This window comes from Simochromis diagramma, unplaced genomic scaffold, assembly GCF_900408965.1.
Source record: "Simochromis diagramma unplaced genomic scaffold, fSimDia1.1 OVJJ01000370.1, whole genome shotgun sequence".
NCBI lineage: Eukaryota > Metazoa > Chordata > Actinopteri > Cichliformes > Cichlidae > Simochromis > Simochromis diagramma.
In genome coordinates this window covers 761,139-785,641 of record NW_024387012.1, presented here as the reverse complement: position 1 = coordinate 785,641, position 24,503 = coordinate 761,139, and the positions used below count along the sequence as shown (strand labels likewise).

At 40.1% G+C, this 24,503-nt stretch overlaps 2 protein-coding genes across 2 annotated transcripts in view; one reads left to right on the top strand and one right to left on the bottom strand.

Moving 5' to 3' along the window:
• The first annotated feature begins 403 nt into the window (after positions 1 to 403).
• On the top strand, positions 404 to 7,916 carry LOC120739321 (protein translocase subunit SecA-like). Its single transcript, XM_040041057.1, has 2 exons — positions 404 to 740; positions 2,810 to 7,916. The coding sequence occupies exon 2, from the start codon at positions 3,380 to 3,382 to the stop codon at positions 6,386 to 6,388; it is 3,009 nt and encodes a 1,002-aa protein (XP_039896991.1). The 5' UTR covers positions 404 to 740; positions 2,810 to 3,379; the 3' UTR covers positions 6,389 to 7,916.
• Positions 7,917 to 10,570: 2,654 nt separating this feature from the next.
• The window catches only part of ndrg2 (NDRG family member 2), a 47,282-nt gene continuing 33,349 nt past the window's right edge, over positions 10,571 to 24,503 (bottom strand). The window contains exons 3-16 of the mRNA XM_040041101.1: positions 23,886 to 23,927; positions 19,279 to 19,384; positions 19,060 to 19,180; positions 18,400 to 18,462; positions 18,021 to 18,081; positions 15,907 to 15,993; positions 15,593 to 15,649; positions 15,388 to 15,491; positions 15,256 to 15,294; positions 15,113 to 15,164; positions 14,943 to 14,990; positions 14,817 to 14,852; positions 14,271 to 14,322; positions 10,571 to 13,564 (exon numbers count right to left, since the gene is read on the bottom strand). Coding sequence (XP_039897035.1) covers positions 13,401 to 13,564; positions 14,271 to 14,322; positions 14,817 to 14,852; positions 14,943 to 14,990; positions 15,113 to 15,164; positions 15,256 to 15,294; positions 15,388 to 15,491; positions 15,593 to 15,649; positions 15,907 to 15,993; positions 18,021 to 18,081; positions 18,400 to 18,462; positions 19,060 to 19,180; positions 19,279 to 19,384; positions 23,886 to 23,927 — 1,032 coding nt within the window. The 3' untranslated portion in view covers positions 10,571 to 13,400. The remainder of the gene's footprint in view (positions 13,565 to 14,270; positions 14,323 to 14,816; positions 14,853 to 14,942; positions 14,991 to 15,112; positions 15,165 to 15,255; positions 15,295 to 15,387; positions 15,492 to 15,592; positions 15,650 to 15,906; positions 15,994 to 18,020; positions 18,082 to 18,399; positions 18,463 to 19,059; positions 19,181 to 19,278; positions 19,385 to 23,885; positions 23,928 to 24,503) is intronic.

Below are 24,503 nucleotides of genomic sequence, written 5' to 3'. Positions count from 1 at the left end.
TGGAATTACCTGTATTTTATGGCTATCATGTCCTGCCCTGCAGAGCAGGAAGTCCAAGAAGTGTTAAACTGGAAGTCTGAGAACTGATTTCTCCAACTTTGATAGACCATCTAAAGTAAATACTGTTCAAAAGGTAGTCATACTGTTGTTATTTACATCTAAAAATGATATCTTTAAGCATGCTAGAAAAGCATATTTTCACCAGCTGTTACACTCCTCTGCACCAGCCATAGCAGGCTGTCTGAAATGGCTGGTGCCACCAAGGCAAAGACTAGTGAGCTCCCTGAAAAGCCTGCCTCAGGTATGCTTTCATCCACACCTGACTAGGTGTGGCCAATTAGCACCAGCTCAACACATTGAGGAGATAAAAGCATACCTGAGGCAGGCTTTTCAGGGAGCTCACTAGTCTTTGCCTTGGTGGCACCAGCCATTTCAGACAGCCTGCTATGCCATTTTAAGATAAAACCTCTTCTTACTAACACTCTGGTATTCGTCTCCTGTTTTTATGTTGCAGCTTTTGAGCCGGGTCGTAACACCAGCTAATCAGTGGACACTGTCATGGTTGCTCTTGTTCTCTCTCTCTTGGTCAGTGTGTGTGTGGCATTTGTGGTCATCTCCCTGAGTCCTGTCGTGTCTCTATGCTCAGCTATGCTGACTCCCCTGCAGCTCATTGGTGATCAAGCTGACTACGTAAGGCTGGAACAAACATTCATTCATAGCCAGAATGTTGTGTTAGCCAGGTATGAACTCTATTCATGCATTTGTGCGCGCCCTGTGAAGTATGCAATGCCTGACTGCCACTATTGAAATTGCTCAAATGTCAAATGCTCACTCTGTGGTTACTGCCTTTTCCCCTCTGTTTAGTCTGCTAATAATAATTTCTACTGTGCTCTGCCAGTCTACGACAGACAAATTGATTTAGGCTTAATACTTGCTACAGAGAAACTGTTACAGTGTCAAAGAAATGAAAGAAAAACCATAAAACCAATGATTTGTATCGTGCCATTCGTTCTACAAACAATCAAGCCTTCCAAGAAGTGACATGACTTTAGCCAAACAGGCAGGCTGTTTATAGTCACCATGTCCTGCCCTACAGAGCAATAAGTTCTAGAAGTGTTAAGTAGAAAAGTCTGAGGCTGAATATCTAACTCTTATTTATTATTATAGAACTCTTATATGTCCAACCATATCTAAAATATCATGGACATATTAAAAATGCATCTGAAGGGTTCAACTCTGTTGATTATTCATTTTTGCTGTGAACATTCTTCACAGTCCACTTTCGGGACAGTTAAAGAGGTTCTGAAGATGCAAGCGAGAGGCATGTCAGACACACGTACAGGGAAAAGCCCAAAATAGTATGTGCAGAAAAAAATCATTGCCCATGAGTGTTTGACCCCTAAGGGAACCCATGTTTCTGTTATGCTATAGGAGCATGTTTATAGTTATAATTGATTGATTGTAATAGTTATAGGGATTTAGATCTGATTCAATGTTTAATCATATTAAATTAAAAATGCTTGCATCAGTTAATCAGAGCATAAAGTGTTTTAGACTTGATAGTTTGCTATCAAGAAAATCCATGATTGTCAAAGGGATGGAAAAAACCTACACATGTTAAAATAACATGTATTTTACACACATGTGTAACACATATGATGAAATTCATTCTGCAGACGAAGGTTGGGTGATATGTAACAGTTTTCCAACCGACAATCGTCAGCCCATTAAATTACGATAGGTGATATATTCACTCAGGTGACTTTTTGATGGGCGGAGCAATGTAATCATGCACGACTGATTTGCTCGTTTAGAATTTATAAGTTTGGTTTGGAGGGAATATTTTACCTTCTTCTCTTGTTTCTTTCAGTATTATTAAAGCTACTTGTTGGATTATAACTCAATTGTAATCGTAATCAATTTTATATCAATCGCTGCATTTTGCGCACTCTGACGAGGAAGAGGGTGCTGTCAAAACAGCGCTATTACTTTTTATGTTGACTGCTTCTCTTAGCTTCAACCAACATTATTAGCTTACTCATGGGCAAATAAATCGCTCTTAATAAATAAATCGATAGTTTATATATTCATCCAATCGCCCAACCTTACTTACTGCAGACAAACAAGTTTGCCAAAGATGTGGCATGACTCTTTCCAAACAGGCAACGCCTGCGGTGTCTAGTTCAAGTTACAATGCCCTGACCTGAAGGGCACCAAGTCTAGAAAGGATGAAGATAAATAAAGCGAATAAATAAAATGATTATGAAAGCTTTATTCCCTTTTTAAAACCACCATATGAGAGAGAGAGAGAGAGAGATGTGATTTGAAAGTATTGTTTTCAAATGCAGATAAAAGTTTTGCTGTGGCAAAAATATAGACTTTACATATAGACTTTTTTGTAGATGAGTTTTTAAGTAGCAAATAAAATACATTTTTTGGTTCCTCAAGATCTGCTTCTTTGTATTTGAAGGACACAGTTTGAAGGTAAATAAATTACACTAAATGCATCATAAAGGTGGGAATTGCAGGAAATTCCCTTGTAGGCAGGTGAAAGAGAAAGTAAAACAAACTAAATAAAGAGTTGATCAGTTGATCTGAGGAGTTGACAAGCACAAGTCGACTGTGTTCTCATCTCGTTAACAGGCGAGTATCAGACTGAAACTATATCACGTAAAATACAAAAAACTGCTAAATTTGTTGCAGGTTTTAGTTTTTGATTGCCACTTCACAATATGCAATGTTGAGAATGACTGCAGCTCTTTTCATTTCAGAGAGATAACCTCAACTTTTTAAATTCTTTTCTGACCAGATTTTTCTACTTCTTTTCCGAAAATGGATAATGATGAGGAGCTTCTCCTCGAGAAGCTGGACAGTCTGGTTACAAACATTAAGTGGGGCCCAAAGGAAGTCAGTGACTTGTTCAAAGCTCTTCTGAAACGATATGAAAAATCAACAAATGACAAATTAACAAATCTAGTGTCATGGATGATAAAAATGTTGCATTGCATAGAGATTCATTATATTTCTCCATGTTGGAAATATAATGGTGAAAAGTCAAAGGAACTTGAAAAGAAAGACGGACATAATGGTGAAAAGACACTTCTGGATCTTGTCCAAGATGAAAGTATAACAGATGAAACCTTAAAGAAGTTTTTGGCTGAAGACGGAGAGAAAGACCCTGGATGAAATACTTGATGAAATCCGCCAAGAAAATTTGAACCAGGTTGATGGACTTCTAGAAGACGTCAGAGACATTGTATCAACATTTAATATAAAGGATCGCAATGATGATTCTGTGCGGGGGGAATTGAAAAACACCCTGCAGAAGCTCTGTTGGGCAGTGGAAAAAACGTTTAAATATAAGCCACGACTGACACAGATGGTGAGCTGGTGTCTCATGGCTCTTTCAAAAACAGGGCGGTTAATTCAGGTTGGGACTGGGGAGGGCAAGTCCTGTATAGTGGCCATGTTTGCTGCTTTCAGAGCTCTGAGAGGTGAAAAAGTAGACATCATGTCAAGTTCATCAGTTCTTGCAGAAAGAGATTTTGGGGAATGGCAAAGATTTTATGAACTTCTGGAGATCGGCGTAGACTGCAACACAAACAAATTAAATGAAGAATTAAAAAAGTGCTATGAGTGTGAAGTTGTTTATGGCACTGCTGAACAGTTTGCTGGTGACTGGCTTAGACACCACTTTCACAGGGAGGACATACTTGGGCAGAGAACATTTCAGTGTGCAATAGTGGATGAAGTGGATTCACTGATGTTGGACAAGGGGCATCATATGGTCTATTTAAGCAGTGACATGCCTGCTTTGCAGCATCTCAACCCACTCCTGGCTTTCATATGGAACACTGTTAACCAGTACGGTAAGATTGATACAAAAACAGTTGTAGGGCCAAAACACCTGTGTTGTCAGGTTGCGCTTGAAAGCATAAAGGGTGAAGATGATGGTTTTATTACTTTTCAGATAGCTGAAGACACAGGCATACTGACGAACGGCTCAGTCGAGAACTTAAGAAAGAGTCAAGGCTCCTTAACTCAAATAAGTGTCAACAGTAGTGTTACTGTTAAGGAGCTGGCTGAGTTCTTTAACAGAGTAGAACAGAGATTCCCATCCTGCCACTTTGCTCTGTACTGCATAAACAGCAGTGGCACAATAGAGGAACTTAACAAAGAGGCAGAAGGTGAAGATGGAGAAGCACAAAGAGTGTCACTGCTTTTATCCAGTGGCGGCCTCTGTCAGTACATGTACTCTGATGAAAGCACTGCACTGAGAGCTGCAGAAGAAGAAGTAAGAAGTGTACTGCGCTTTACTCCATGTGAACTGAGCCTAACTGAAATCATCTGCTATGTCCCAGGATTCTTTTCAGATCTGGTCAAATCGAAATTAAATGTTTGGATTAAAAATGCATTCTATGCACAAACCATGACAAAGGATCATGAATATGTCATAGAGAAACATGGGATAGTGCCTGTAGACTACAGCTGCACAGGTGTTGTTGAAAACTGCATGAAATGGAGTGATGGACTACAACAGTTTCTTGAAATGAAGCACGAGTCAAAGCTGAGTGACATGACAGCCATAACAAACTACATGTCCAATGTTGGCTTGCTTCAGAAGTATGGCAATCAGATCTATGGGATGTCTGGGACTCTTGGCAAACAAGTGGAAACTAAGACTCTGCAGAAAATCTATGATGGTATCAAAACCTGTCAGATCCCTTCATTCAAACGCAGGAAGCTGTTTGAGGTTGAAGGCGTGGTCGTGAGCAGTGAAGAAGAATGGGTTGAAAAAATCTGTCATGCTGTCATTGCACAAACAACGCGCACATCATACAGGGATCCAAGAGCTGCGCTGGTCATCTGTGAGACCATCAATCGCGCAAACATTATCCACCAAGCTCTAGGTGATAAAGTCAAAGAGAAAAGTCTTTATATAAACAACAACATGGACAATAGTTCAATCTTTTCCAAGGAGCTTAAAGCAGGAGAAGTTATAATTGCAACAAACCTCGCAGGTCGTGGGACTGACCTTCAGATTACTGAAGAAGTAAAGAGAGCTGGAGGTTTGTTTGTTGTGCAGACCTTCCTCCCTGAGAACGCTCGTGTGGAGGCGCAGGCTTTTGGTCGCAGTGCCAGACAAGGAGCTCCAGGATCTGCTCAGCTCATCATCTCTTCTAGTCATCTGTCAGATCCAGTTCAAATGCTGCTTTTAACAGGGAACCTTTTCTCTTTAATGGATGATTTACTGAATTTAACTAAACTTAACCAACATCTTTTTGTGAAACAGATTAAGATGTATCAAAAAAGCCCCAATAATAAACGATTTGAAGACATGTCTTCAATACTGGACCTAATTTTGACTCTAAAGTCAGAGCCAGAAATAAACTTGGCTAAAGATGGCCGAGAGAGCTCAGTGGCTCACAAACTATCAAGCTACTTGGAGTCTGACATCCCAAACATAAAGAAGAAGGAGGAGCTCTTCAATCAGTATCTGGATGAACTTGATGATTTGTACAAAAGCAGCAACAACAAGCCAGCAGCTTCAGATTTGTCTGCTCTGAACGAGTTTTGGGGTATGTGGCTACTCACAAGCTTCAATGCCAAAGACTCTACTGAGGAATTGAAAGGCAGACTAAAGCGAGACCTGGACGCAGCCAGGCTAAAACTCAGGCAAAGAGAATCACCCTCTTCTAATCTTTACCACTACATTGGCTTTGGTAATGACTTACGCGAAAAGGGGAACTTTGCAGAGAGCATCGACATGTACACTAAAGCCACAGAGCAAGACCCCTGCTGGGGGGCTATTGCATATTACAACCGAGCTTTTACAACTCTGAAGCAGCAAAACAGGGCTCAGAGTCGAGACTGCATCAGTCAAGCTTTGGATGATTTGAAAAATGCCCTCAAGTCTGTTCAGCTTTACTGTGACCAAATTCAGGTCACTTATAGATTCTCCAAACAGCACACTGAGAACCACAGCAGTGATTCACCCAGCAGAATTCGCAAACACTTCACAGCCAGATACAGTGTGTTAAGTTTTTTTAAAGAAAACATTACAGAGGCCATAAAGAAGGTGGAGAGGAGCAGAGACATGGGTGGGAATGTAAAAGTGGAAGAGAGTCTAATCTACTTCATGGTTCCACTGGGGTATCTCCTGCCCTCATTTAACCTTTCACTGGAAACACTCCGTGTAACCCACTCTAGAAACCCTCTGGCGCGGCAACAACTCATCAGTGACCCCTCCTTTGATATTCTAAATGAACTTAGGTGTCTTGAATCTTTGGGCCTGAATTGTATCTATACTTTAGACACAATTTTCTCGCTGGGAGGCTTTTTCTCAAAAATAGGAAGGGCACTAAAAACAAAGAAAAGTTCTGATTAGAAGACAGGTATTCCAACGCATGAGCAAAACAATATGAATATGAGCAAACAAGAGCTATTTTAAAGAAACTGAAAGCCACATCCTTTCAAGACTAAGAAAAATACAAATTTAAATCTCTTAACTAGTAAAAGCAGGTGTCCCTTCCATTATTTGTTTTCAGTTTACACGAGCAAAAAGTTACCTACGATTTTCTTTTACTTGCATTTATTTATATTTTTAAAGTACTGATTAAAACACTAATGTCATGAATTCTATTTAGCAGCTTTTATGACTATGAATATCATATGTAATATATGGCATGCATTGCTTTGTTTGCACTATTTGAGACTGAGCCTGTAACGTGTTGTATAAAATTACTGATGTATTGGTATCTGAATCAGTATGGAGGATGGATATGTTTAAAATATAATGACTGTAAATTTGTATAATTGAAACATTTATCTTTGATAGCTAGTTATTAGTCCTCTAGGACCTTTGTCCTTGACTGCTACCCAAACACTCCCCTTATATCTCAAGGAAGCTGAAAAAGGTGGCTGGAAACAGGGAGGTCTTTGCTTCTTTGCTTAGGCGGCTTACTCCCATGACTTGATCTCAAGGAAATAGAAAGAAACTGGATGGATGGATGAAATGTTTATCTTAATTTAACCTTTTTTTTATTACTAAAGAAAAGATGTCATATGGTTTATAACGTTCTAAGATTTGGTTTTGTTTCGGGGTGTTTTTGCTTTATGGACCATATGGTTATGTTACTTAATACTTTAAGCTGTTGTTAAATTGAGTTATTTGGCATCCAGTTACCAGCATTTGTTGACTGCTGAGACATATGTTTTGACCAAGTTTAAAGAGATCATAGTGACATTAACACATTTAGTTCCTTTAAGTGTTGAGATCCTACCTGATGAATTCAATTATAACCATAGAAATATGTAAATAAAGTTCAGCAGTAAGTGAGACAGTTTGTGGAGTTGCATTTATTATTTTCATGCATTTAGCTTCATCCAAGGCACCAAGGCATTCAAATGTATGTGTCTTTTGTTTTTTGAATGTATAACACTTTTAAATGTGTTTTTATCTTACAAGTAGTAATTTATGCACAACTTTGAAGCACTATAAAATAATGCACTTTTTCTCTATTACTTAGTCAATCTGAATTTGTTCAACAAAACACTTATATAACCACGCAGAGTGTGGTGCTCAGTGACTATTTACTATACTTCAAATTATCTAACAGTACACTGTATTCACAACTTTCTAGAAATATTACTATAAAACTTTGCATCACAATTCTCATGTCCTGGTAGTGTATACTTACACTTTTTCTTTTGTGTCCTCCTGTTTAGAGCCAGAGTAATGATCTCCCTGTTCAGGAGATCATTTCAGCATTAGAGGCAAAAGCATAAAGGCTGAACAGGGATAATCATAACATTGATAATCATTTCATTGCTGCTACTTTCTGGTGTAACGTCATACTGAAGCTTGCAGACACTGGACATTATAATCAAGCAATGTTATGATCATTTTAAAAAAAAATATATATTTTATATCTATTTGGGGGTGGCTATGGCTCAGGTGGTAGAGTGGGTCACCTACTCACCGGAAGGTTGGTGGTTCGATCCCAGGCTCCTCCAGTCTACATGCCAAATATCCTTGGGCAAGATACTAACCCCATGTTTGCCTACTGGTGGTGGTCAGAGTGTCCGGCAGCCTCGCCTCTGTCAGTGCGCCCCAGGGCAGCTGTGGCTACAATGTAGCTTGCCATCACCGGTGTGTGAATGACTGAATGTGTAAAGCGCTTTGGGGCCCTTAGGGACTAAGTAAAGCGCTATACAAATACAGGCCATTTATCATTTAAAGATTTCAGAGTGTATTCGTTTAGAAATTAGTGTTATTGACAGATGAGAAAAAAGCTAGTATTAATTAGAATTATCAGCTACAAAATGTGAAATTCTTTACCTTCACCTCTCATCTATGCAGGTGTTTGGGTACTTTCAACATCTTTATGCTTTTTTGTAAGAACAGGTGTAAAACGCTTCTAAATGTAGGAAACAATGGAAATGTAAATTGCAGGATTGCAGAAGTAATTTTTGGACACATTTTTGAGGCACTGTAAAGACATGCACTCTTTTTATTTATTACTTAGAGATACTTTGATTTAGTGTAACAAAACAAATATCAGCCCACATGATAGTCAATGACTACTTATCTGATATACTTAAAATTCCACTGTATTCACATCCGTTTATAAACAACACTATGAAATTGTTCAACAGCAAAGATTTTATATTTCTTCTTTTATCTGTGGCTGTTTAGAGCTTAGTAGTTTTATCTATTAATAACATTTTAATTGCAGCGCTACATACAGAAGCACGAGACACTTCATTGCTGCCACTGTCTGGTGAAATGTAGTAGTGAAGCTTACCTGCACTGGACTCAGTAAAGCAGTATCATAGATTTTTATTTGCAGGTAAGTAAAAGAGCTGATACTGGTTAAAAATTCTAATGTGTAGTTTTTGGACTCAAAAGTAAAAGAATGTACGATCTACTTCAAAACTTTTCATAAAGGGAAAATAAACCTCAGAAATGAGATATATTAAAATGTACATGTTTAAATGCTAATATGCTATTATGCTAAAGCTTTGAGCTCAAAATAAATTTTAGCATGTACCAGCCTATTTATCCATTTATGTGAAAATTGCAATGTGTTTGTAGAGAAAATTGTGTGGAACAGAACCTAATATTCAATTATCTTTCCAAATGTTAGTAGGCAGTAACAATAACAAAAGTGAAAAGACAGCTAGCTTAAAATGTACTATAGACTATTACTATATGCTAGCAAGTTGGTCCTTTGATGGCACTACTCTGCTTACCATGTGAACCCACCAGTTCCAGGTGAACAACTATTGACGTTCCATAGGATGCACCGATACCAATACTGGTATCGGGTATCGGGGCCGATACTGTAAAATGTGTGTGTACTCATACTCGTAAAACTTAACCGATACCATGAACCGATACTAACTTATTTCATTAATGAGAGGGTGGCTTGTCATTTTTGTTGTAGTTTTTTAGATTGGCCACTAGGGGGACATCCCGTGCTAAACAGGCACAGGGTTAGACGAGTCAGACTGGCAGCTCCAGATAAAAAAAGAGAAACTGGAGGCTGCTGTAGCTAGGCTAAACAAAATGTCAGCAGTGTGGACCGGAACAGCCAACTTTAACTCAGGGTTTTGAAAAAGGGATGAAAAATGTCAAGAGAAAATCCACGGGCAGTTAAAATAACAGAGGCTCTGACTCATTTTATCGCTCTGGATGACCAGCCAATGCCAGTCGTGGAAAACATAGGATTCTTCTCAGCATACTCGAGCTGTGATATGAAATTCCCAGCCGCCCACACATCAGGGAGATAATAGTGCCAAAACTTTCTAAAGAGGTAAAGACAAGCAGTGCGCGATGTCAGTCCTTGGTTTAACGGCACAGTGGACTGATGATCCACGGGCAGATGGGGAGTTCGTTCGTCAATGCCAAATACTTTCGTTATTTTGTTTGTTTGTTTACAATATGGACACTGCAACAATTTAAAAGTTTATTTTATTCTCAAACCTAATTTGTATTTATTTTATTCCAAACAGAAGTGTTTATTTATTATTCCGAAAGCTCGAGACAGTGCCAATAGTTCAGTGATATTTTGTTAAATTACAATGTGGAGACTCTGCAATAATTTAACAGAAGTGCTTATTTTTCACTTGAAATTTTTTTGTGGTCATTTTTATTAAGATATTATTTATTATCGGCAGAGAATAAAATAAAACCTGTCTTCCAATTCATTGCATTTGTGTGTGTGTGTGTGTGTGTGTGTGGTAGAAGTATCGGTTTTCGTACTCTGTATCGGCAAGTACTCAGATCCAAGTATCGGTATCGTATCGGTTTGAAAAAATTGGTATCGTTGCATCCCTAACGTTCCAGAATAATACAAAAATAAAAACATAAAAAAATCTTTGGTTAGCACAGAACAAATACGAAACATCTTTAAAAAAAAGTTTGTTTTTTTTTATTTCTTGTGCCCTCACTGGACTGCTGCTCAGCAGCACTGAGCTCATCGGTGTCACCAATGGGTACAAGCTAGCCTATACATTGTACAATGCTGAACACAACACAGAAAAAAGAAGTCAGGAGACAAGACAGTTCTCTTAAGCTTCTATTAATTTTATTTTCTTTGCTTTTTTTTTTAGGATGTTCATTGTGTTACACAGAGCAATTAGCCACACAAGTTTGATTCTCTTTAATTTTTTTTTTTTAATTGTTAATTATATTATTCTCCCTTATAAGCGCTAATGCTAAAAAAGTTACTCCAGAACTATCACACGGTTAACTAACTTGTGAGCACATCGGGACAGTAAACTAACACTTCACATACATAAAACAAAGAAAGATCATTAAAACAAATCAAAGGGGAAAGAAAAATGTAATTGAATTGTAAAAACTAAGAGACAAAAAAAAAAGACAAAATGGACAAGCATTTACAATCACACAGCCCTGTTCAACCACTCTGATTTCCTTATTTGGCCTTTTTAAAATTTCTAGGCTTTAATCCTGAAATGAGCCCAGCAATTACATTGTACACTCCAGCACAATGGTCTGCAACCCACATGCTTTAATGCCACAATCTATCATGCACAAGCATGCGGCATGATATCATCAGTATTTGTGTTTTCCACATCTTCTGCAAAAGATGTTGATGGTACAATAGGCCGTTTATGCACTGCATAAGCAGCCTATTATGGATCGGAGGGGAGTGACTCAAAAACAGGTTGCCGTCATCATTCCGACCATCAATTATAATTCCAAGCTCACATCTAAGGCCTTCCATCGCATCACAACCATGTCCGCTTCATGAGTCAGGTTTGGAAAAAGGAGAATTAAATAGCATTTAAATGAAACAGGCATCTTCCAACTCAGTGGTCGTGCTTTCATGCATTAGAATATAAACGTATGCAATGGACTGGGCCCAAACATGGTCCTTTAAAAGCACAGTCAGTGTAATGGCTACTTGGCACAGGGCAGTGGTAAGCTTTGACTTTATTTGCAATTATTAAGTATTAGCAATTCAGTGAGAATCTGGATGAATTTATTTATGATAACTGATGCTTAAAGGTGCACGTTTAGCTCGGAGCACTTCTGATGGCAGAATTTGGTCAATAAACACCTCGATTCTTGAGGGGCTTTTAGTTTTGGCAGGACACTTAAGCTTATTGGCTCCAACCGGTTGGCTCAGAGTTCAGAGAGTGGCTGAAGAAACTCTTGTTTTCTATTCTTATATATTATCTGAGCATGGTGGCAGTGAAGGGGCTGGTTCATTGTCACTGATAAGTCACAAGGGGTTTTATTGGTCTTAAAACTTTTGTAGGTAACCTGGGCCTTTCTCCATCTTCATTGGTTAACTGTGCTTACAAGACACGAGCACTGACATTTGCTCTCTCTCTCTCTCTCTCTCCCCACACACTCCCTCTCACACTCACACATATCAGTATAAACATATGCAAACATGACTCTGTTGTCCCCGTTGGTGAATAAAGTGGGTGGAGAGGAGTACGCATTGGTTTTACCCGCAGCCCCCCACCACCGCAGCACACATGAAGTCAAGTATGCTAGCTGGGTTTGTTTGGAGGTATCCGTGCATGGGCAAGGCTAAGAGATTACAACCCAGATAGATGATGAACACAGTGATCCCTTTCTGGCCACACCGAGCACTGAAATGCAATATCCATACGAGCATGCTACCGATGATGGGATTATCCCTGGTGAGTGGTAGAACACAAGTGTGGATATTAAGACACGCAGTGCAAGACTGCCAGCAGTATTGGAAGCACTTCTGAATGTGCGGCGACTACTATCAATAGGGTGATAATTAAAGCGCGCAAAACACCCTCAGTCTCACCTATGTTTACCTCCAGGCCATAACTCGAAACAGCACACACACGAACACAGATTCACACAACTTAGCAGAATATAAAAGAAAAAAAACAAAACAAAATTATCCATTCAATATTAACATGAGTTGATAGCAGGCATGCAACTTCCAAACAGTCCAGAAGAAAAAATAAAATAAAATAAAAGCTTCTTGTCCATCACATCAAAATCCAATGGAGGGGGGGAAAGATTACAGTCACTTATAGACGAGGGCCAAATGGAAGACATAAACAATCTGGCAACATCAAGGAGGAAGTAGTCACTACAATGGATCTCATTGGCTGTCTCCATATGATGGGGTCAGCCAATCAGTATCTTCAGCCCCTTGCTGAGACAGGTTACATATAAGAAGAAAAAAAAATCCCATAAAAGAAATGATTTAAAAAAAAAAGAAGAACACAATAAAAACTAGCTTTAAAAGTAGTAGACACACATTGTTATAAGTATCTCTGCTATAGTACGTTTTTTTTTGTCTATGTCGTTTTTAAGTCATTATGTAATAAAGAGAAAAGTTACTGGGTTTTTTTCTATCATCATTAGCTTCAATATCATCATCATCATCATCAAGAACATCAGAATCATCAGCATCAACATCCACAATACCGTTTTCAGGATTATTACTATTGGTTTTGTACGCTGCACTGTAAATCTAAATTAAAGGGCTCTATTGGCTGACAATAGAGGGAGAGAGGACTAGTTGCTGTTCGTCACCCCCTCCTTTGCTTTAATAATCTCTTCATGCCTTTTAAAGACTCGTGTTTATGGCAGAACAGCCGGTTGTACTTTGCTTTGGGCTGAGGTTGTAAAGAGAAGGGTTTCTATTTTCCACTCAAGTCACTCTATTTCTCTTCCTCCTTCCCTCCCTCTCTCTAACCATCCATATTCCTATGCTCTTTGTGGGGAATGAAAGGAGTTGTTTAGTGACAAATAAGTAACCCATTCATCTTGTCTCTGCATTATTGTCATGCTTCATCTTTCCCTTCCTTTTGCTTCCACCCTCCTCTCATCCCACTCTCGCTCTTTCTTTCTATCATTTTGTTTTCCTTCAGCAAGACACCTCCATCGTTTGGGAGGGGCTGGGCGGCATCTGGCCGCCCTGCGAGCCCTGGGACAGGGTGCGGGAGCGAGAGCGGGAGCCATCCATGGAGTAGGAGGAGGAGAGGGAGGTGGTACGAGAGCGGGACAGGCGAGTCATGCAAGATGAAGCCACTGTGGAGAAACACAGAGAAACGGTCAGTAAGAGTACAAGTCATGGAAACAGTCAGGTATCAAAAGGTAAGGAAATGTTGCTGACAACACATAGTTGTGGTCATCCACACTCATAATGGACATGATTGACAATTTGTGGCCTTTAATCATTTACTTGAATTGTTATTTTTCCAGCATGGAAAGACTATACAGCATACATCTTTAATAGCGTTAAAAAAAACAAGGATTAGGGGGGCAATTTTCAATTTATTTTGAATTTTCTCTAATCTGCACAGGGTCAGATGAGGCCAAGACCTATTAACATCTCACTAGACTACCTCCAAATTCTTCAGCTTCCTCTTAGATCAATAGCTGGACAGTTGAAACACGGTTTGGTGTTCCAACAGGATCCCGAACACACATCAAACCTGGTTTTGGAATGTATAAAACTGGCTAACATTAAGCTTCTGGAATGGCCTTCCCAAAGTCCACTCCAGAAGTCCAAGCTTTTAAAGTCAGATGTATGCTGTACAATCATTACACCGTGGAAAAAAGAACAGTTCAAAGAAATCATTAAAAGCCCAAATGACCACAACATTCATGCTCACGATGAGGGTATGTAACTAAACAGAGTATCGAAATAAAAGTATGAAGCAAATAGGAAACAATACTAAAGCCATGTCTCTGTAGAAATAAGGAAGATAACTGCTTGATAAAGTGAACTTACTGTAGCCCATGCCCTGGATGAAATACTTGAAAGCCTCAGTAAGTTTAGCAGGCTGCAAAAAAAACACAGGACATTACATATCAGGCCAAAAACATGTTTAACTCGTTTGCTGCACTGAATAATGGTGCTCACTGAGGACCCCATGTGGAAGCCCAGGGTATCCGTTTTAGTTTTGACACCTAAAAACATTTGCCAACCTCTGGGGCTAAAAGACAATGAAGCTACTGCGTATGTGTGAAAAACTACAATTCGCCTTGTGGCTACCTGTAGCAGACTCCTAACATGAGTCAATCCCCACAAACCAACAAGACATCAATATATTTACTGCTTTGTTTTAAATGGATCTTGATCTCTGTAGTTAAATCTTCCTTTCATGACAGCTATGTGGGAACAGAAGCCAAAATTTGGCTTGTTCTAAGTTTTTTAATTAGGCACCTGTGAGTGTGACACAATGGAAAAGTATCAAGATGTTCTTTCCCAGGGTGGATTTAACATCCACACCTATGTCACATGTGTGTTATTATAGAGATCTTAAGGTGTTTTTACCTGAGTCAGCTGAGGCAGACCACCAGCATCAGCCATCTGCAGAAGAACAGAAGACGTAAGTAAAGGTGAAAAAGAACAAAGACAGATAGACGATGCAGACACTGAGGACACAGGTATGAAAATCACCTTTAAGAACGAGGTTGTTGTCGGGTCCATTTTGCTGTTGCACTCCACCTGGTGGTTACAGAAAGAAACACAGTCTTTGTTACAACCCATCAGATCCTTTTTTTGCACAGAAACGTACAATCGGTGCAAACAGCCGTTCAGGTAAGTGTCAAATAATAAAAGAAACTTACAGCAGCATCCTCATAGGGAGCATGATCGCCCACCACCAGCATCACAGGACATCTGAGGGTCAAACAGAAACAGGTGCTGATTAGAAGTTTGAAGATTTGAGAGATTAACGTTTAGTAAAAAAAATCAGAGAGTGGGTATTTACTTGAAAGCGCTGTTGCGGTCAAAGATCAGGTCTCTACGACTGCAAGGAGAAAGAAATGGTGTCAGTGGTAGTTTGATGTAAGGTCGATTATTTGTATTTAAGTCATGATGCACGACAGCATGTTATGTTTACCTGTTGTAAGATTTCCACAGGAGCTCCATGTTGGACAGGTTGGGAGCTTTGGAGATGCGCTCTCTGTAAGACTGCACTAGATCTGTGCTTGACGACAGCTCCTCCTAGAAAAACGGTTTAACATTTGATCCTTTTTTCTCAATTTTTTATTTAACTTACAAAAAAAAAATCTGTCATTTAAACACTTATGGGTCTAATAATGTACCTGACTGAAAAGGTGGCACAGAATCTGCTCTGTGAGGGAGGACGTCACGGAGCTGAGCTGGAGAGGAAAGAGGGGGGATCATTCAGGCAGTTTATTTATTTTAATCAAGCGTGATGAAATATATGATAAACAATTGCATGATCAATAGCACAGAACACACAGACCGTGCGTGAAGTCACGTAATTTCATATCCAGAGCTATTTTTACATTGATGAGTAACTCCCATTAGGACTAACAAGATTAAATGATGTTTCTGTGTACACGGCCACTGCAGCCCTGACGTGGAAGGAAGGAAGAGAGAGAGAGAAAGAAACCTTTTGAGCAGCCCAGTCTATCCATCCTCGGGCGTTAGTGTCGATGTTGATCAGAACCAGACCTTCCACTGCATCTGGGTTTGTGAGCTGAGGAGAGAAAGCAGAAGTGTTCACTGACAGTGTGACACTATCTCATATACATCTATATTTACGGCTCACGTGGTGAAGGGAAAACAAACCGCACATCGGATCTTAATGAGTGAATGAATATTCAGGATGAAGATCTTTGCTGACATTATTTAATTTGCAGAAACCAAAGCCATCAACTCTTTGAAGGCTGGATTCAAAAATCCCACCAAAAGTCAGTTAAAAATTAAAATCAGAGGCATAATGTGGTTCGGTAATATGAATGTGTGCTTCCCATGTGGATGTATGCACTCTCTAATGTGTGTGCATGATCCTGATGAGAAGCAGGATGGTGTCCTCTGGGATCTCGTCCAAGTTCAGGGATTCAGTGATCTCCTGGACCGTAAGTGGCTTTATTTGACTGAATCTGATACTCCCAGAAGTTCTCATTTGGATTCAGATCACGGGCTAGTCAGTGACATGATTGCTGTCGTTTTCTAGGAACTGCCTACGTACAGTGACTACAAGGCCAGACACTGTCTTACACCAGGATCCACCGCACAAAGATAAGGTTAAGGTCTAAAGATTTCACCCTGGTACCCAACAGGAGTCAGGGTGCTGTTAGTTAACAGGTGGAGGCCTGTGTGACCCTCAAAGGATTTGCTTCCTCAGATCATCACTGACCCACTGCCAGACCTGTCATGAGCCAGTTTAACTAGTCACATCGGTCGAGCTGCACGCAAACAGTGACGTGGCCACAGCTCTGTACTGGTTATACCACCGCTGAAGACACAAATAGTGTTCTCCTGAGCGATAGGTGTTACAATTCACACAAAACCTCCACATCAGGGTTGGTACAGGAGGAAAAGTCGAAACTGGAAGCAGTTTTCGATCACTACATTAGCTAGGGCAAGAACAACAGGGTATAATAAACCAGGCAGTTTCAGGCAGCATGATGTCCAGACTCTTTTATATCTGTCACACATGCTCAGTAAGAAGCTCCTCACCGGTGGCAGCTCTGCCAGATCTGCTGTTTTCTGGAGAACGGCACAGAACTCTACGGTGGCCCTGAGAAGCCAAACGGACTGCAACTTAAGAAAACACCAGCAATAAGAAAAATGCTGCAAAAGGACACAAAACACAATGGAAATAGGAAAAACTAAAACAGAAATAAAACAGATTTCCAAAAGCACAAGGGAAGTGTTTCTGGGCAGACAATAACCTGACGGACCAGTTGCAGGAACCAAAATATGCTAAGAATTGTGCTGGAGACACTTAAAAGAAGTGGAGGATCTATCGGTTTTGTGAGGAAAGAAAAGATGAGAGGTAAGTGTGTTAGCCTAACTATTAGCCTAAAAATCCGTCATCAGTATTATATGAATCATGATAAAACACATCTACCATGTTTTGGGTTCCTGCAACTGGTCCATCGGGTTATTGTCTCCCCAGAAACACTTCCATTGTGCTTTTGGAAATCTGTTTTTCCTATTTCCATTGTGTTTTGTGTGCTTTTGAAGCATTTTTCTTATTGCTGGTGTTTTCTTAAGTTGCAGTCTGGTTGGCCTCTCAGGGCCACCATAGAACTCTCTATAAGAAAGTCGAGTGACCTCTTCTCTGCACTTAATGTTCGTTAATAAAAAGCCCTTTGAAGTTGAAGTTTTAACATCAATTAAAAACCATTTCAATTATTTGGGAACTCTTTATTCGACATCAGGAAGTGACCCAGAAGAAAACTAATTTTGTGGACGCGTTTTGTCTGGAGATGATGTTGATTTTCATATTTAAACCAAAGCTAATGAGCATTCAGTGTTTTCTTATTTTAAGAGGTTTGCACATAAATATCCACAAGCATCACAGTTTAACATATTTATTTTACAAAGTGTTCCTGCTGAACTCTTCTCTCTTACAGTCAGCCCCACGCAAAACTGTAAACAAGAACTGACACCATCCTGTGTTAATGCAAAATAAGACCTCTGTCGAGTGCTAAAGCAGGGTCTGAAATGACTCATCAGGACAGGTTTACCAAAAAAAAAGAAAAAGATGCTTACCGCGAACCTGGCCAGGATGTATGCTCCTGCTCCCACACCCACTCCGATTACAGTACGGAAGCTGACAGAACGATAAAGGTTATTAACACCTACAGCATACACATGTGCACACAGTGTTAATTGTTGCTGAACACTCTGGTTATTTATATATCTACAGCATTGTGCAAAATTCTTGAACCACCCTTTTCTTTATATTTTGACAAGAAAATGGAAATAGTTGCAAAGATATACTGAAATACATGCAAACATATGAGGCAAAACAGTTTCAACAAGGTCACCACAGCAGGTAGTGCTGTGTGTCTCAAGGCTACTTAGCTCTGTTACACAAACCCAAAAAAAATTGCTTGCGGTCACATCACAATAAATACGGTTAACTCACTTGAAAAACTGCAGGACAGCTGGGATCATCTCTGATATGGTCTCCATGGAGGGATACTGGTAACTACAACAGCACACACAAACGAGCTTAATGCAATTAAGCGGCTTAATATGAAAACAAATATGTGAAGAATGTTATGTTACCCAGGAAATACTCATTCTTATCTAAGATCTCCTCAACCTATTCATGGTAGCTGGGCAGCACTGATCCATTAGATAAATTTCATAAGTAAATACGACGGCTAACACCTCTATCCACAAGGATTTAAGACCACAAAGAGAATGAGCTTCAATTTCGAGAAGCAGCGGCAGAAGCGAAGGGTCAGAGCTGAGAATCTGTCACAATACATGAAACAAAATCCTGCTGAGCCACTAAAATAATCTCACAAGGAAAGGGAGTGATAGAGAAGTACTCGTGGGGGAAGGAATAAGAAGTACGGGGAGAGAAAAGAAGGGATTTTGTTTAAACCTCTGACAAGAGCGCATTAGAGAACAGAGATGGTGCAGGGGGAGATGTGAGAGAGGAGAATGGTAAGGATTTTTAGAAGAGATTAGGTTCAGGCCTGTACGGAAGATTGTTTCCATTTCTCAGAAGTTTACTTTAAAAAAAAAATTGCAAGGTTACTGCAGGACACCTTATCAAACACGATGACTGTCTCACCCTGCAGGGTAGGCGGCGGCCCCCTCCTCTTGTCCTGGGGCGTCGATGTGAATCAGGGTGAAATTCTTGACAATCTCCTGCATCTCTTCGAATTTGAACAGAGGCGAGAAGCAGCTCTTACCTGCCAGGTAACAAAAACAGAGTAAACAAAGATAATGAGGAAAAAACGCAATCGGTAACAAGCAAGAGACTGTTTGACTTGGAGAGAGAGCTACTCACTGTCCAGACCCACATCGTGGAAGGTGAGGATGGCGGGCCTACGGGTGGTTCGCGTGCCATGGAGGGTCACGTGCAGGACGCCATGCGGAGTCTCAACACTGTGCTCCTAGAGAAAGCAACACGAACAAACACAGACTTAACAACGTTAACCTGATGGTAACATCTGGCATGGAAAACAAAAACAATAACCTTTTCGGTGCATGAACTTTCTTTTATTTTTGGCTGCTTGCCACAGCCGATCGCCTGCCTCCCTCTCGCCCTGTCCCTAGCATCCTCCCCTGTCTCACCAACCCGGCACCAACTCATCTTCAACAAGTTCTTTCTCTTTTTCTTCATATTCAACAACCTTTGTCAAAGACATCCACCACTGCTACACTGCACATGTCCAAACCATGTCTTGCCTCTTATTTTGTCTCCAAAAACTGAGTATTCCTCTCTAGCTCTTTGCAAATTCTGTATGAATGTGGACCTTGTATACACTCAAGTTAATAAATTGCAAGTTCTATATCCATTCCTCCACTTCAGGTCATCCAATTTTTCTAGACTGCGATACTTGAGACAGGCTGACAGATGAGAGTGTCACAGGGGGATGTTTCTATCCCCCTATTCTATCTATGGCTACGTCCACACTAATGCGTTTTCGTACAAAAACATTGTTTTCTCTCCGTTTTGGCCTCCCGTCCACACTGAGACGGCAGAATGTGATGATTTTGTGGATAATTAAAGTCAGTCATATATCCACAAACACAACAGGCTGAAAGTCAGTGATGCTGCTCGGTTTGCAGTCCTGAATATCACGGCACAAGCAGGATCCACTGCACTGTTAATGTTAGCTATGTTATACTGCTGCCTCTGTTCGGTGGTGTCGAGCCAAACAGACTTTAACGTGTGTTTGAACGAGCTGACGGTTCACTCGTTGAGCTGAAAGAAAGATGCTTTAATCACAGGAGTCACACATGTGTCCACTGCACCATCTGGGAACTCTTCTTGTTTAGCACTCGTAATAACACAAACACTAAATCCTCCTGTTTGTAGCAGTGTATACACCTGAGACTGTCACCTGTCTGTCTGTCCTGCACTCGTTCTCTTTTTCTTTCTCTCTGATTGTGTAATAAAAGTATGAACATTCATTTATAAGTTACACTTGTGTTTGAATCCTGCAGCTTATCACACATTTGATTCCCATGCGTGACAACTGCAAGTGTCCAGAGTGAGGACAGACTGAGGGACCCACTGCTGCACATCATCTGTGAGGCTTTGCACCCCTGATGATCCATCAGGACAAACTCAGCAGTGTGTGAGGAAGAGGAGGAGGAGGAAGAGCCAGCAGCAGCTGACAGATGGAGAGAATAGACAGACTGTTCCCTGTTTGTGAAGGTCTGTCCTGAATCAGTCTTATTAGGTAATGTTCAAATAATTTGATCATTCCAGTGTTTTCAGTGTGGGAGAAAGTACTCAGGGCCTTCAAGTTAGACACTATGAAAGGCAACAACAAGTTTAATATTCAGAAACCTAAAGTATGTATCAGCAGCAGAATGGAACTAAAAATAAATGTTTGTTTCAGTTCTATGAAGCTTTGAGTATTTTGGATTAGTAGCACTGCTGTGTTTGTTGCATCATATTGCTGTAATTGTTTATATGCTTTATATATTCTGAGGTAAGTTGATCTATAGTGTTACATCATATTCTATAAGGATGTTATGTGTTTGTAGACTTTCTGCCCAGTTTGACCCATTTAGCAGAAGTCCAGCCTGTTTAAGGCTCTGATATCTATTCTGTATGACTTAAAGCAGCTATGCCATGGTCTGATTTTCTCACCCAATAAAGGAATATTTAATATATCAGTCTACTCTTCATTCTATCAGAAACAGTTTTCACAGCGCGTACATTTTGTTTTTACACATATATGTAAGCATTGGGCCAAATTTAGTAATGCCAACATATTAAATGAACAACATTTGTCTCTTATTTATGATACATCTATATATACACTGTCACAGATACTTGTCTTTGAGTGAAGATTTAAGGTGATAGGACATATAAATAACTGCAACTTGAATCTTTACTGAGGCTCAGTGTTTGACACGGAGTTCATACTCACTGCTGTAATAACTAATAATGATTAATATAATATTGGCCATATTATATTTACATTACCAAAGTGAGATGACCTTAGTCTCATGAACAACATTAACTGATTGTTATTTACTAGCTAATCTTAAATGACTGTTCAGTACAGAAATGAAGCCCAACAATCATGTTTTACAGTCCTGTGGTCTCAGCCTCAGATACTTATCAAATCACACAAAGCTCATGTAGAAACAAATGAACAAAATATGTTCTCCTTCATTTCTGTCAAACAAAGCTGTATGAAACGTTTCCAGCTGTTAGTATCATGGTTGCTAGGCAACCTGGGCAGCGCGACGGAGGCTAGACCATCCCATTTCACAAGCCTCGCACTTCCGGCCTTAGCGGTCTTTGAGTACGCGGCCCTTGAGGACCGTTGAGGCTGCGTACTTTAAGGCTGCAGACCCTGAATTGGGATACAGCCTATATCTCTTGTGTTTCTTTTTGTATTCATAAGTTTGTGAGATCAGCCACACCTGTGGCTCCTCAGCTCCTCCCCCTGCAGGGTCTGTTTACTGCAGCTCACCACTCATTCCCCTCTCCTGTGTTTGGATCTGATTTCTCCTGTGCTTTCACTCAACAGCTTGTTTTCAGTCCATTCACATGGATGCCAGCTTTCAGTCTTTCTGCAGCCTCACTCTGGTTTACCAGCAGACTCCACAGCCTTGTGCTTCATTTCTATCGACCCATCTCGATTACTGGAGTATTCTTCTAAAATCATTGCCAACCTGAGCTTGTGTTGCCTTTTTTCTATTTCTGTCCAGAAAGTTGGTTTGACCCTAACATGCTAATGTTAAAACGACTGTTTTTCTTCAACCCTGCCTTTAAGTTTTAAAGAGCATCATAAAGACTGGAGCTTGAGTCCTTGACAGCCTTTGGTCTTTAATTAGCAAATTATATACAAAGTGGATACAGATGCGTTTTCACAGTTTCAACCATCACTGTACTAAGGTTTAATGTAGCAGAAATAAATCCATAAAAAAAGAAAAGGGAACAAATAGCCCTGAGTTTTGGGACACTGTGATCTATGATGATTCACAAGATGCAGCTCATAGATTTATTCATGACTTTCTGTCCATGGGAATTCAACGCAATTTCATTATAACTACCGTCCTCTGACAACCTAAGCATACTACCTGATTCAGCAGCTTGTAGAACCATCTTTAGCAGCAATAACTCAATCACTTTTTTTGTGTGCGACTTTATCAGTCTGTCGCATCATTGTGGACACATTTTAGCTCAATTTTCTTCACAGCATTGCTTCACTTTATTGAGGTTTGCAGGCATTCATTTATGCACAGCTCTCTGAAGGTCACAGCATTTCAATCAATCTGGACTCTAACTGGGCCACTTGATTGTAGACTTGCTGGTGTGTTTGGCGTCCCTGTTAAGGCCAAGCTTTAGGTGTCAGACAGACAGCCTCACATGTGACTCTAGAATACTTTGGTCTACAGAGGGGTTCACGGTCAACTCCGTGACTGCAAGGTGCCCAACTGCTGTGGCTGCAAAACAAGCCCAAACCGTCACCCCTCCACCACCTGTCAGTTGGTATGAGCTGTTCGTGCTGTTATGCTTTGTTTGGTTTTCTCCAGCCGTGGTCTCTCCACTTTGGTGTCATCTGTCTAAGTCTTGTGGTTTGTTCAGATGCAACTTTGCAAACTTAAACCATGCTGGCATGTTCTTTGTAGAGACAAGGGGCTTTCTCCTGGCAGTCCGTCCAAGCTAGCCAAGCTTGTTCAGTCTTTTTCTAATTGTGCTGTCATGAACTTTAACATTTAAAATCCTAACATTTAGAGTCTGAGATGTAGCTCTTGTATTTTTTAGGGTAGCTCTGAGTGTTGCACATACAGAAACTGGGGGGAATTTGCTCCAATGTCCACTCCTAGAAAGACAGTGGCATTGTGTGTTAACACACGTATGAATGCTCCAGAGCAGCAAATCCCCAAACCTTCTGCTCACGCTTGCTGATGATGAGTTAATCAAGTGCACCTCGTAATTCCTATGGAAGCAGTAAGAGTGCACTTAATTTTTTTTACATAATTGCAGAGAGTGCAGTGAAAATGTTCTTGTTACATGACTGTACGATGCAAAGTTAGTTCTCAACTGCTCAAAAAAATGGGCTGATTTTCAAACGTCAGTGGGACACAACAGGATGGGCACCATATTCATGGGAAAGGGGCACAATGAAGAAATGAAACACTCACAGAAACCTGTCTTGTTGCAAAAATCTGTAAAATACAGCTAAATCCATTATTAATAGTTTCCAAACCCTACTAACAACTCTTCTGTGCAGCGATTTTCATTCCGCTTCTATATTTTTCCTATCGACTACTGACTGGAAAAGAAGCCTCTGCAGAGTTACTAAATATACTTGAATAAAGTTGAATAAAAATAACTGTGTATTTCATTTATAACTCAATAATAGTAATAATGCAATGCTTATTCAAACACATTAGCATGCATTTCACAGACAGTCTCACCTGTCCTTGGTCCAGGAGTATCCTAGCAGCCAGTTCAGCATCCTGTTAGAAAAAGAGTGACAGTCTCATTAGCAAAATGTGCACAAAGATTTCTTTTTACATTTGGAAGTAAGTGATGTCCTGCCTGTTTGGGTACTACGGGGACAAGATTTATTTAAAAGTAAATCAAGCTAAAAACTAAGAAGGACTCATTACCCACCAGCTGAACAAATCAGAATAAATTCTCACTTTGCTTCTTAAAAAAATCTTAATTAGGACTCCTTAAATTTGATCTTTTTAGTGTGCATTACTGAAAATTGAGTCCAAAGGAGTGACATCTCAGCCTGCTGTTCTTTCATTTCTTTGTTCTTTCATGTCTAGAGAGGCTTTGCTTCCTAATTGACACCCACAAAGGCAGGATGGATAGCATTACGCGGCTGATACCCCAGCAGAGAGCCCCTTCAGAGGAGCAGGTGGTTGTGACATGCCTGGCATTAAACAGAGGAAGTACTGACAGCGGGTTTCAAACGGGTGGCTCACTTGCAGCTTTGGATCCGTTTACCCTCACTAATGAATTACTAGCATCACAAGCTCTTAGAAAATTAACAGTGTGGGAAGTTGAAGTGGAGATGGGCGTGG

Bases quoted from the DNA above. Each gene is read 5' to 3' on its own strand.
- LOC120739321 (XM_040041057.1), top strand. From the start codon at position 3,380: ATGGTGAGCTGGTGTCTCATGGCTCTTTCAAAAACAGGGCGGTTAATT.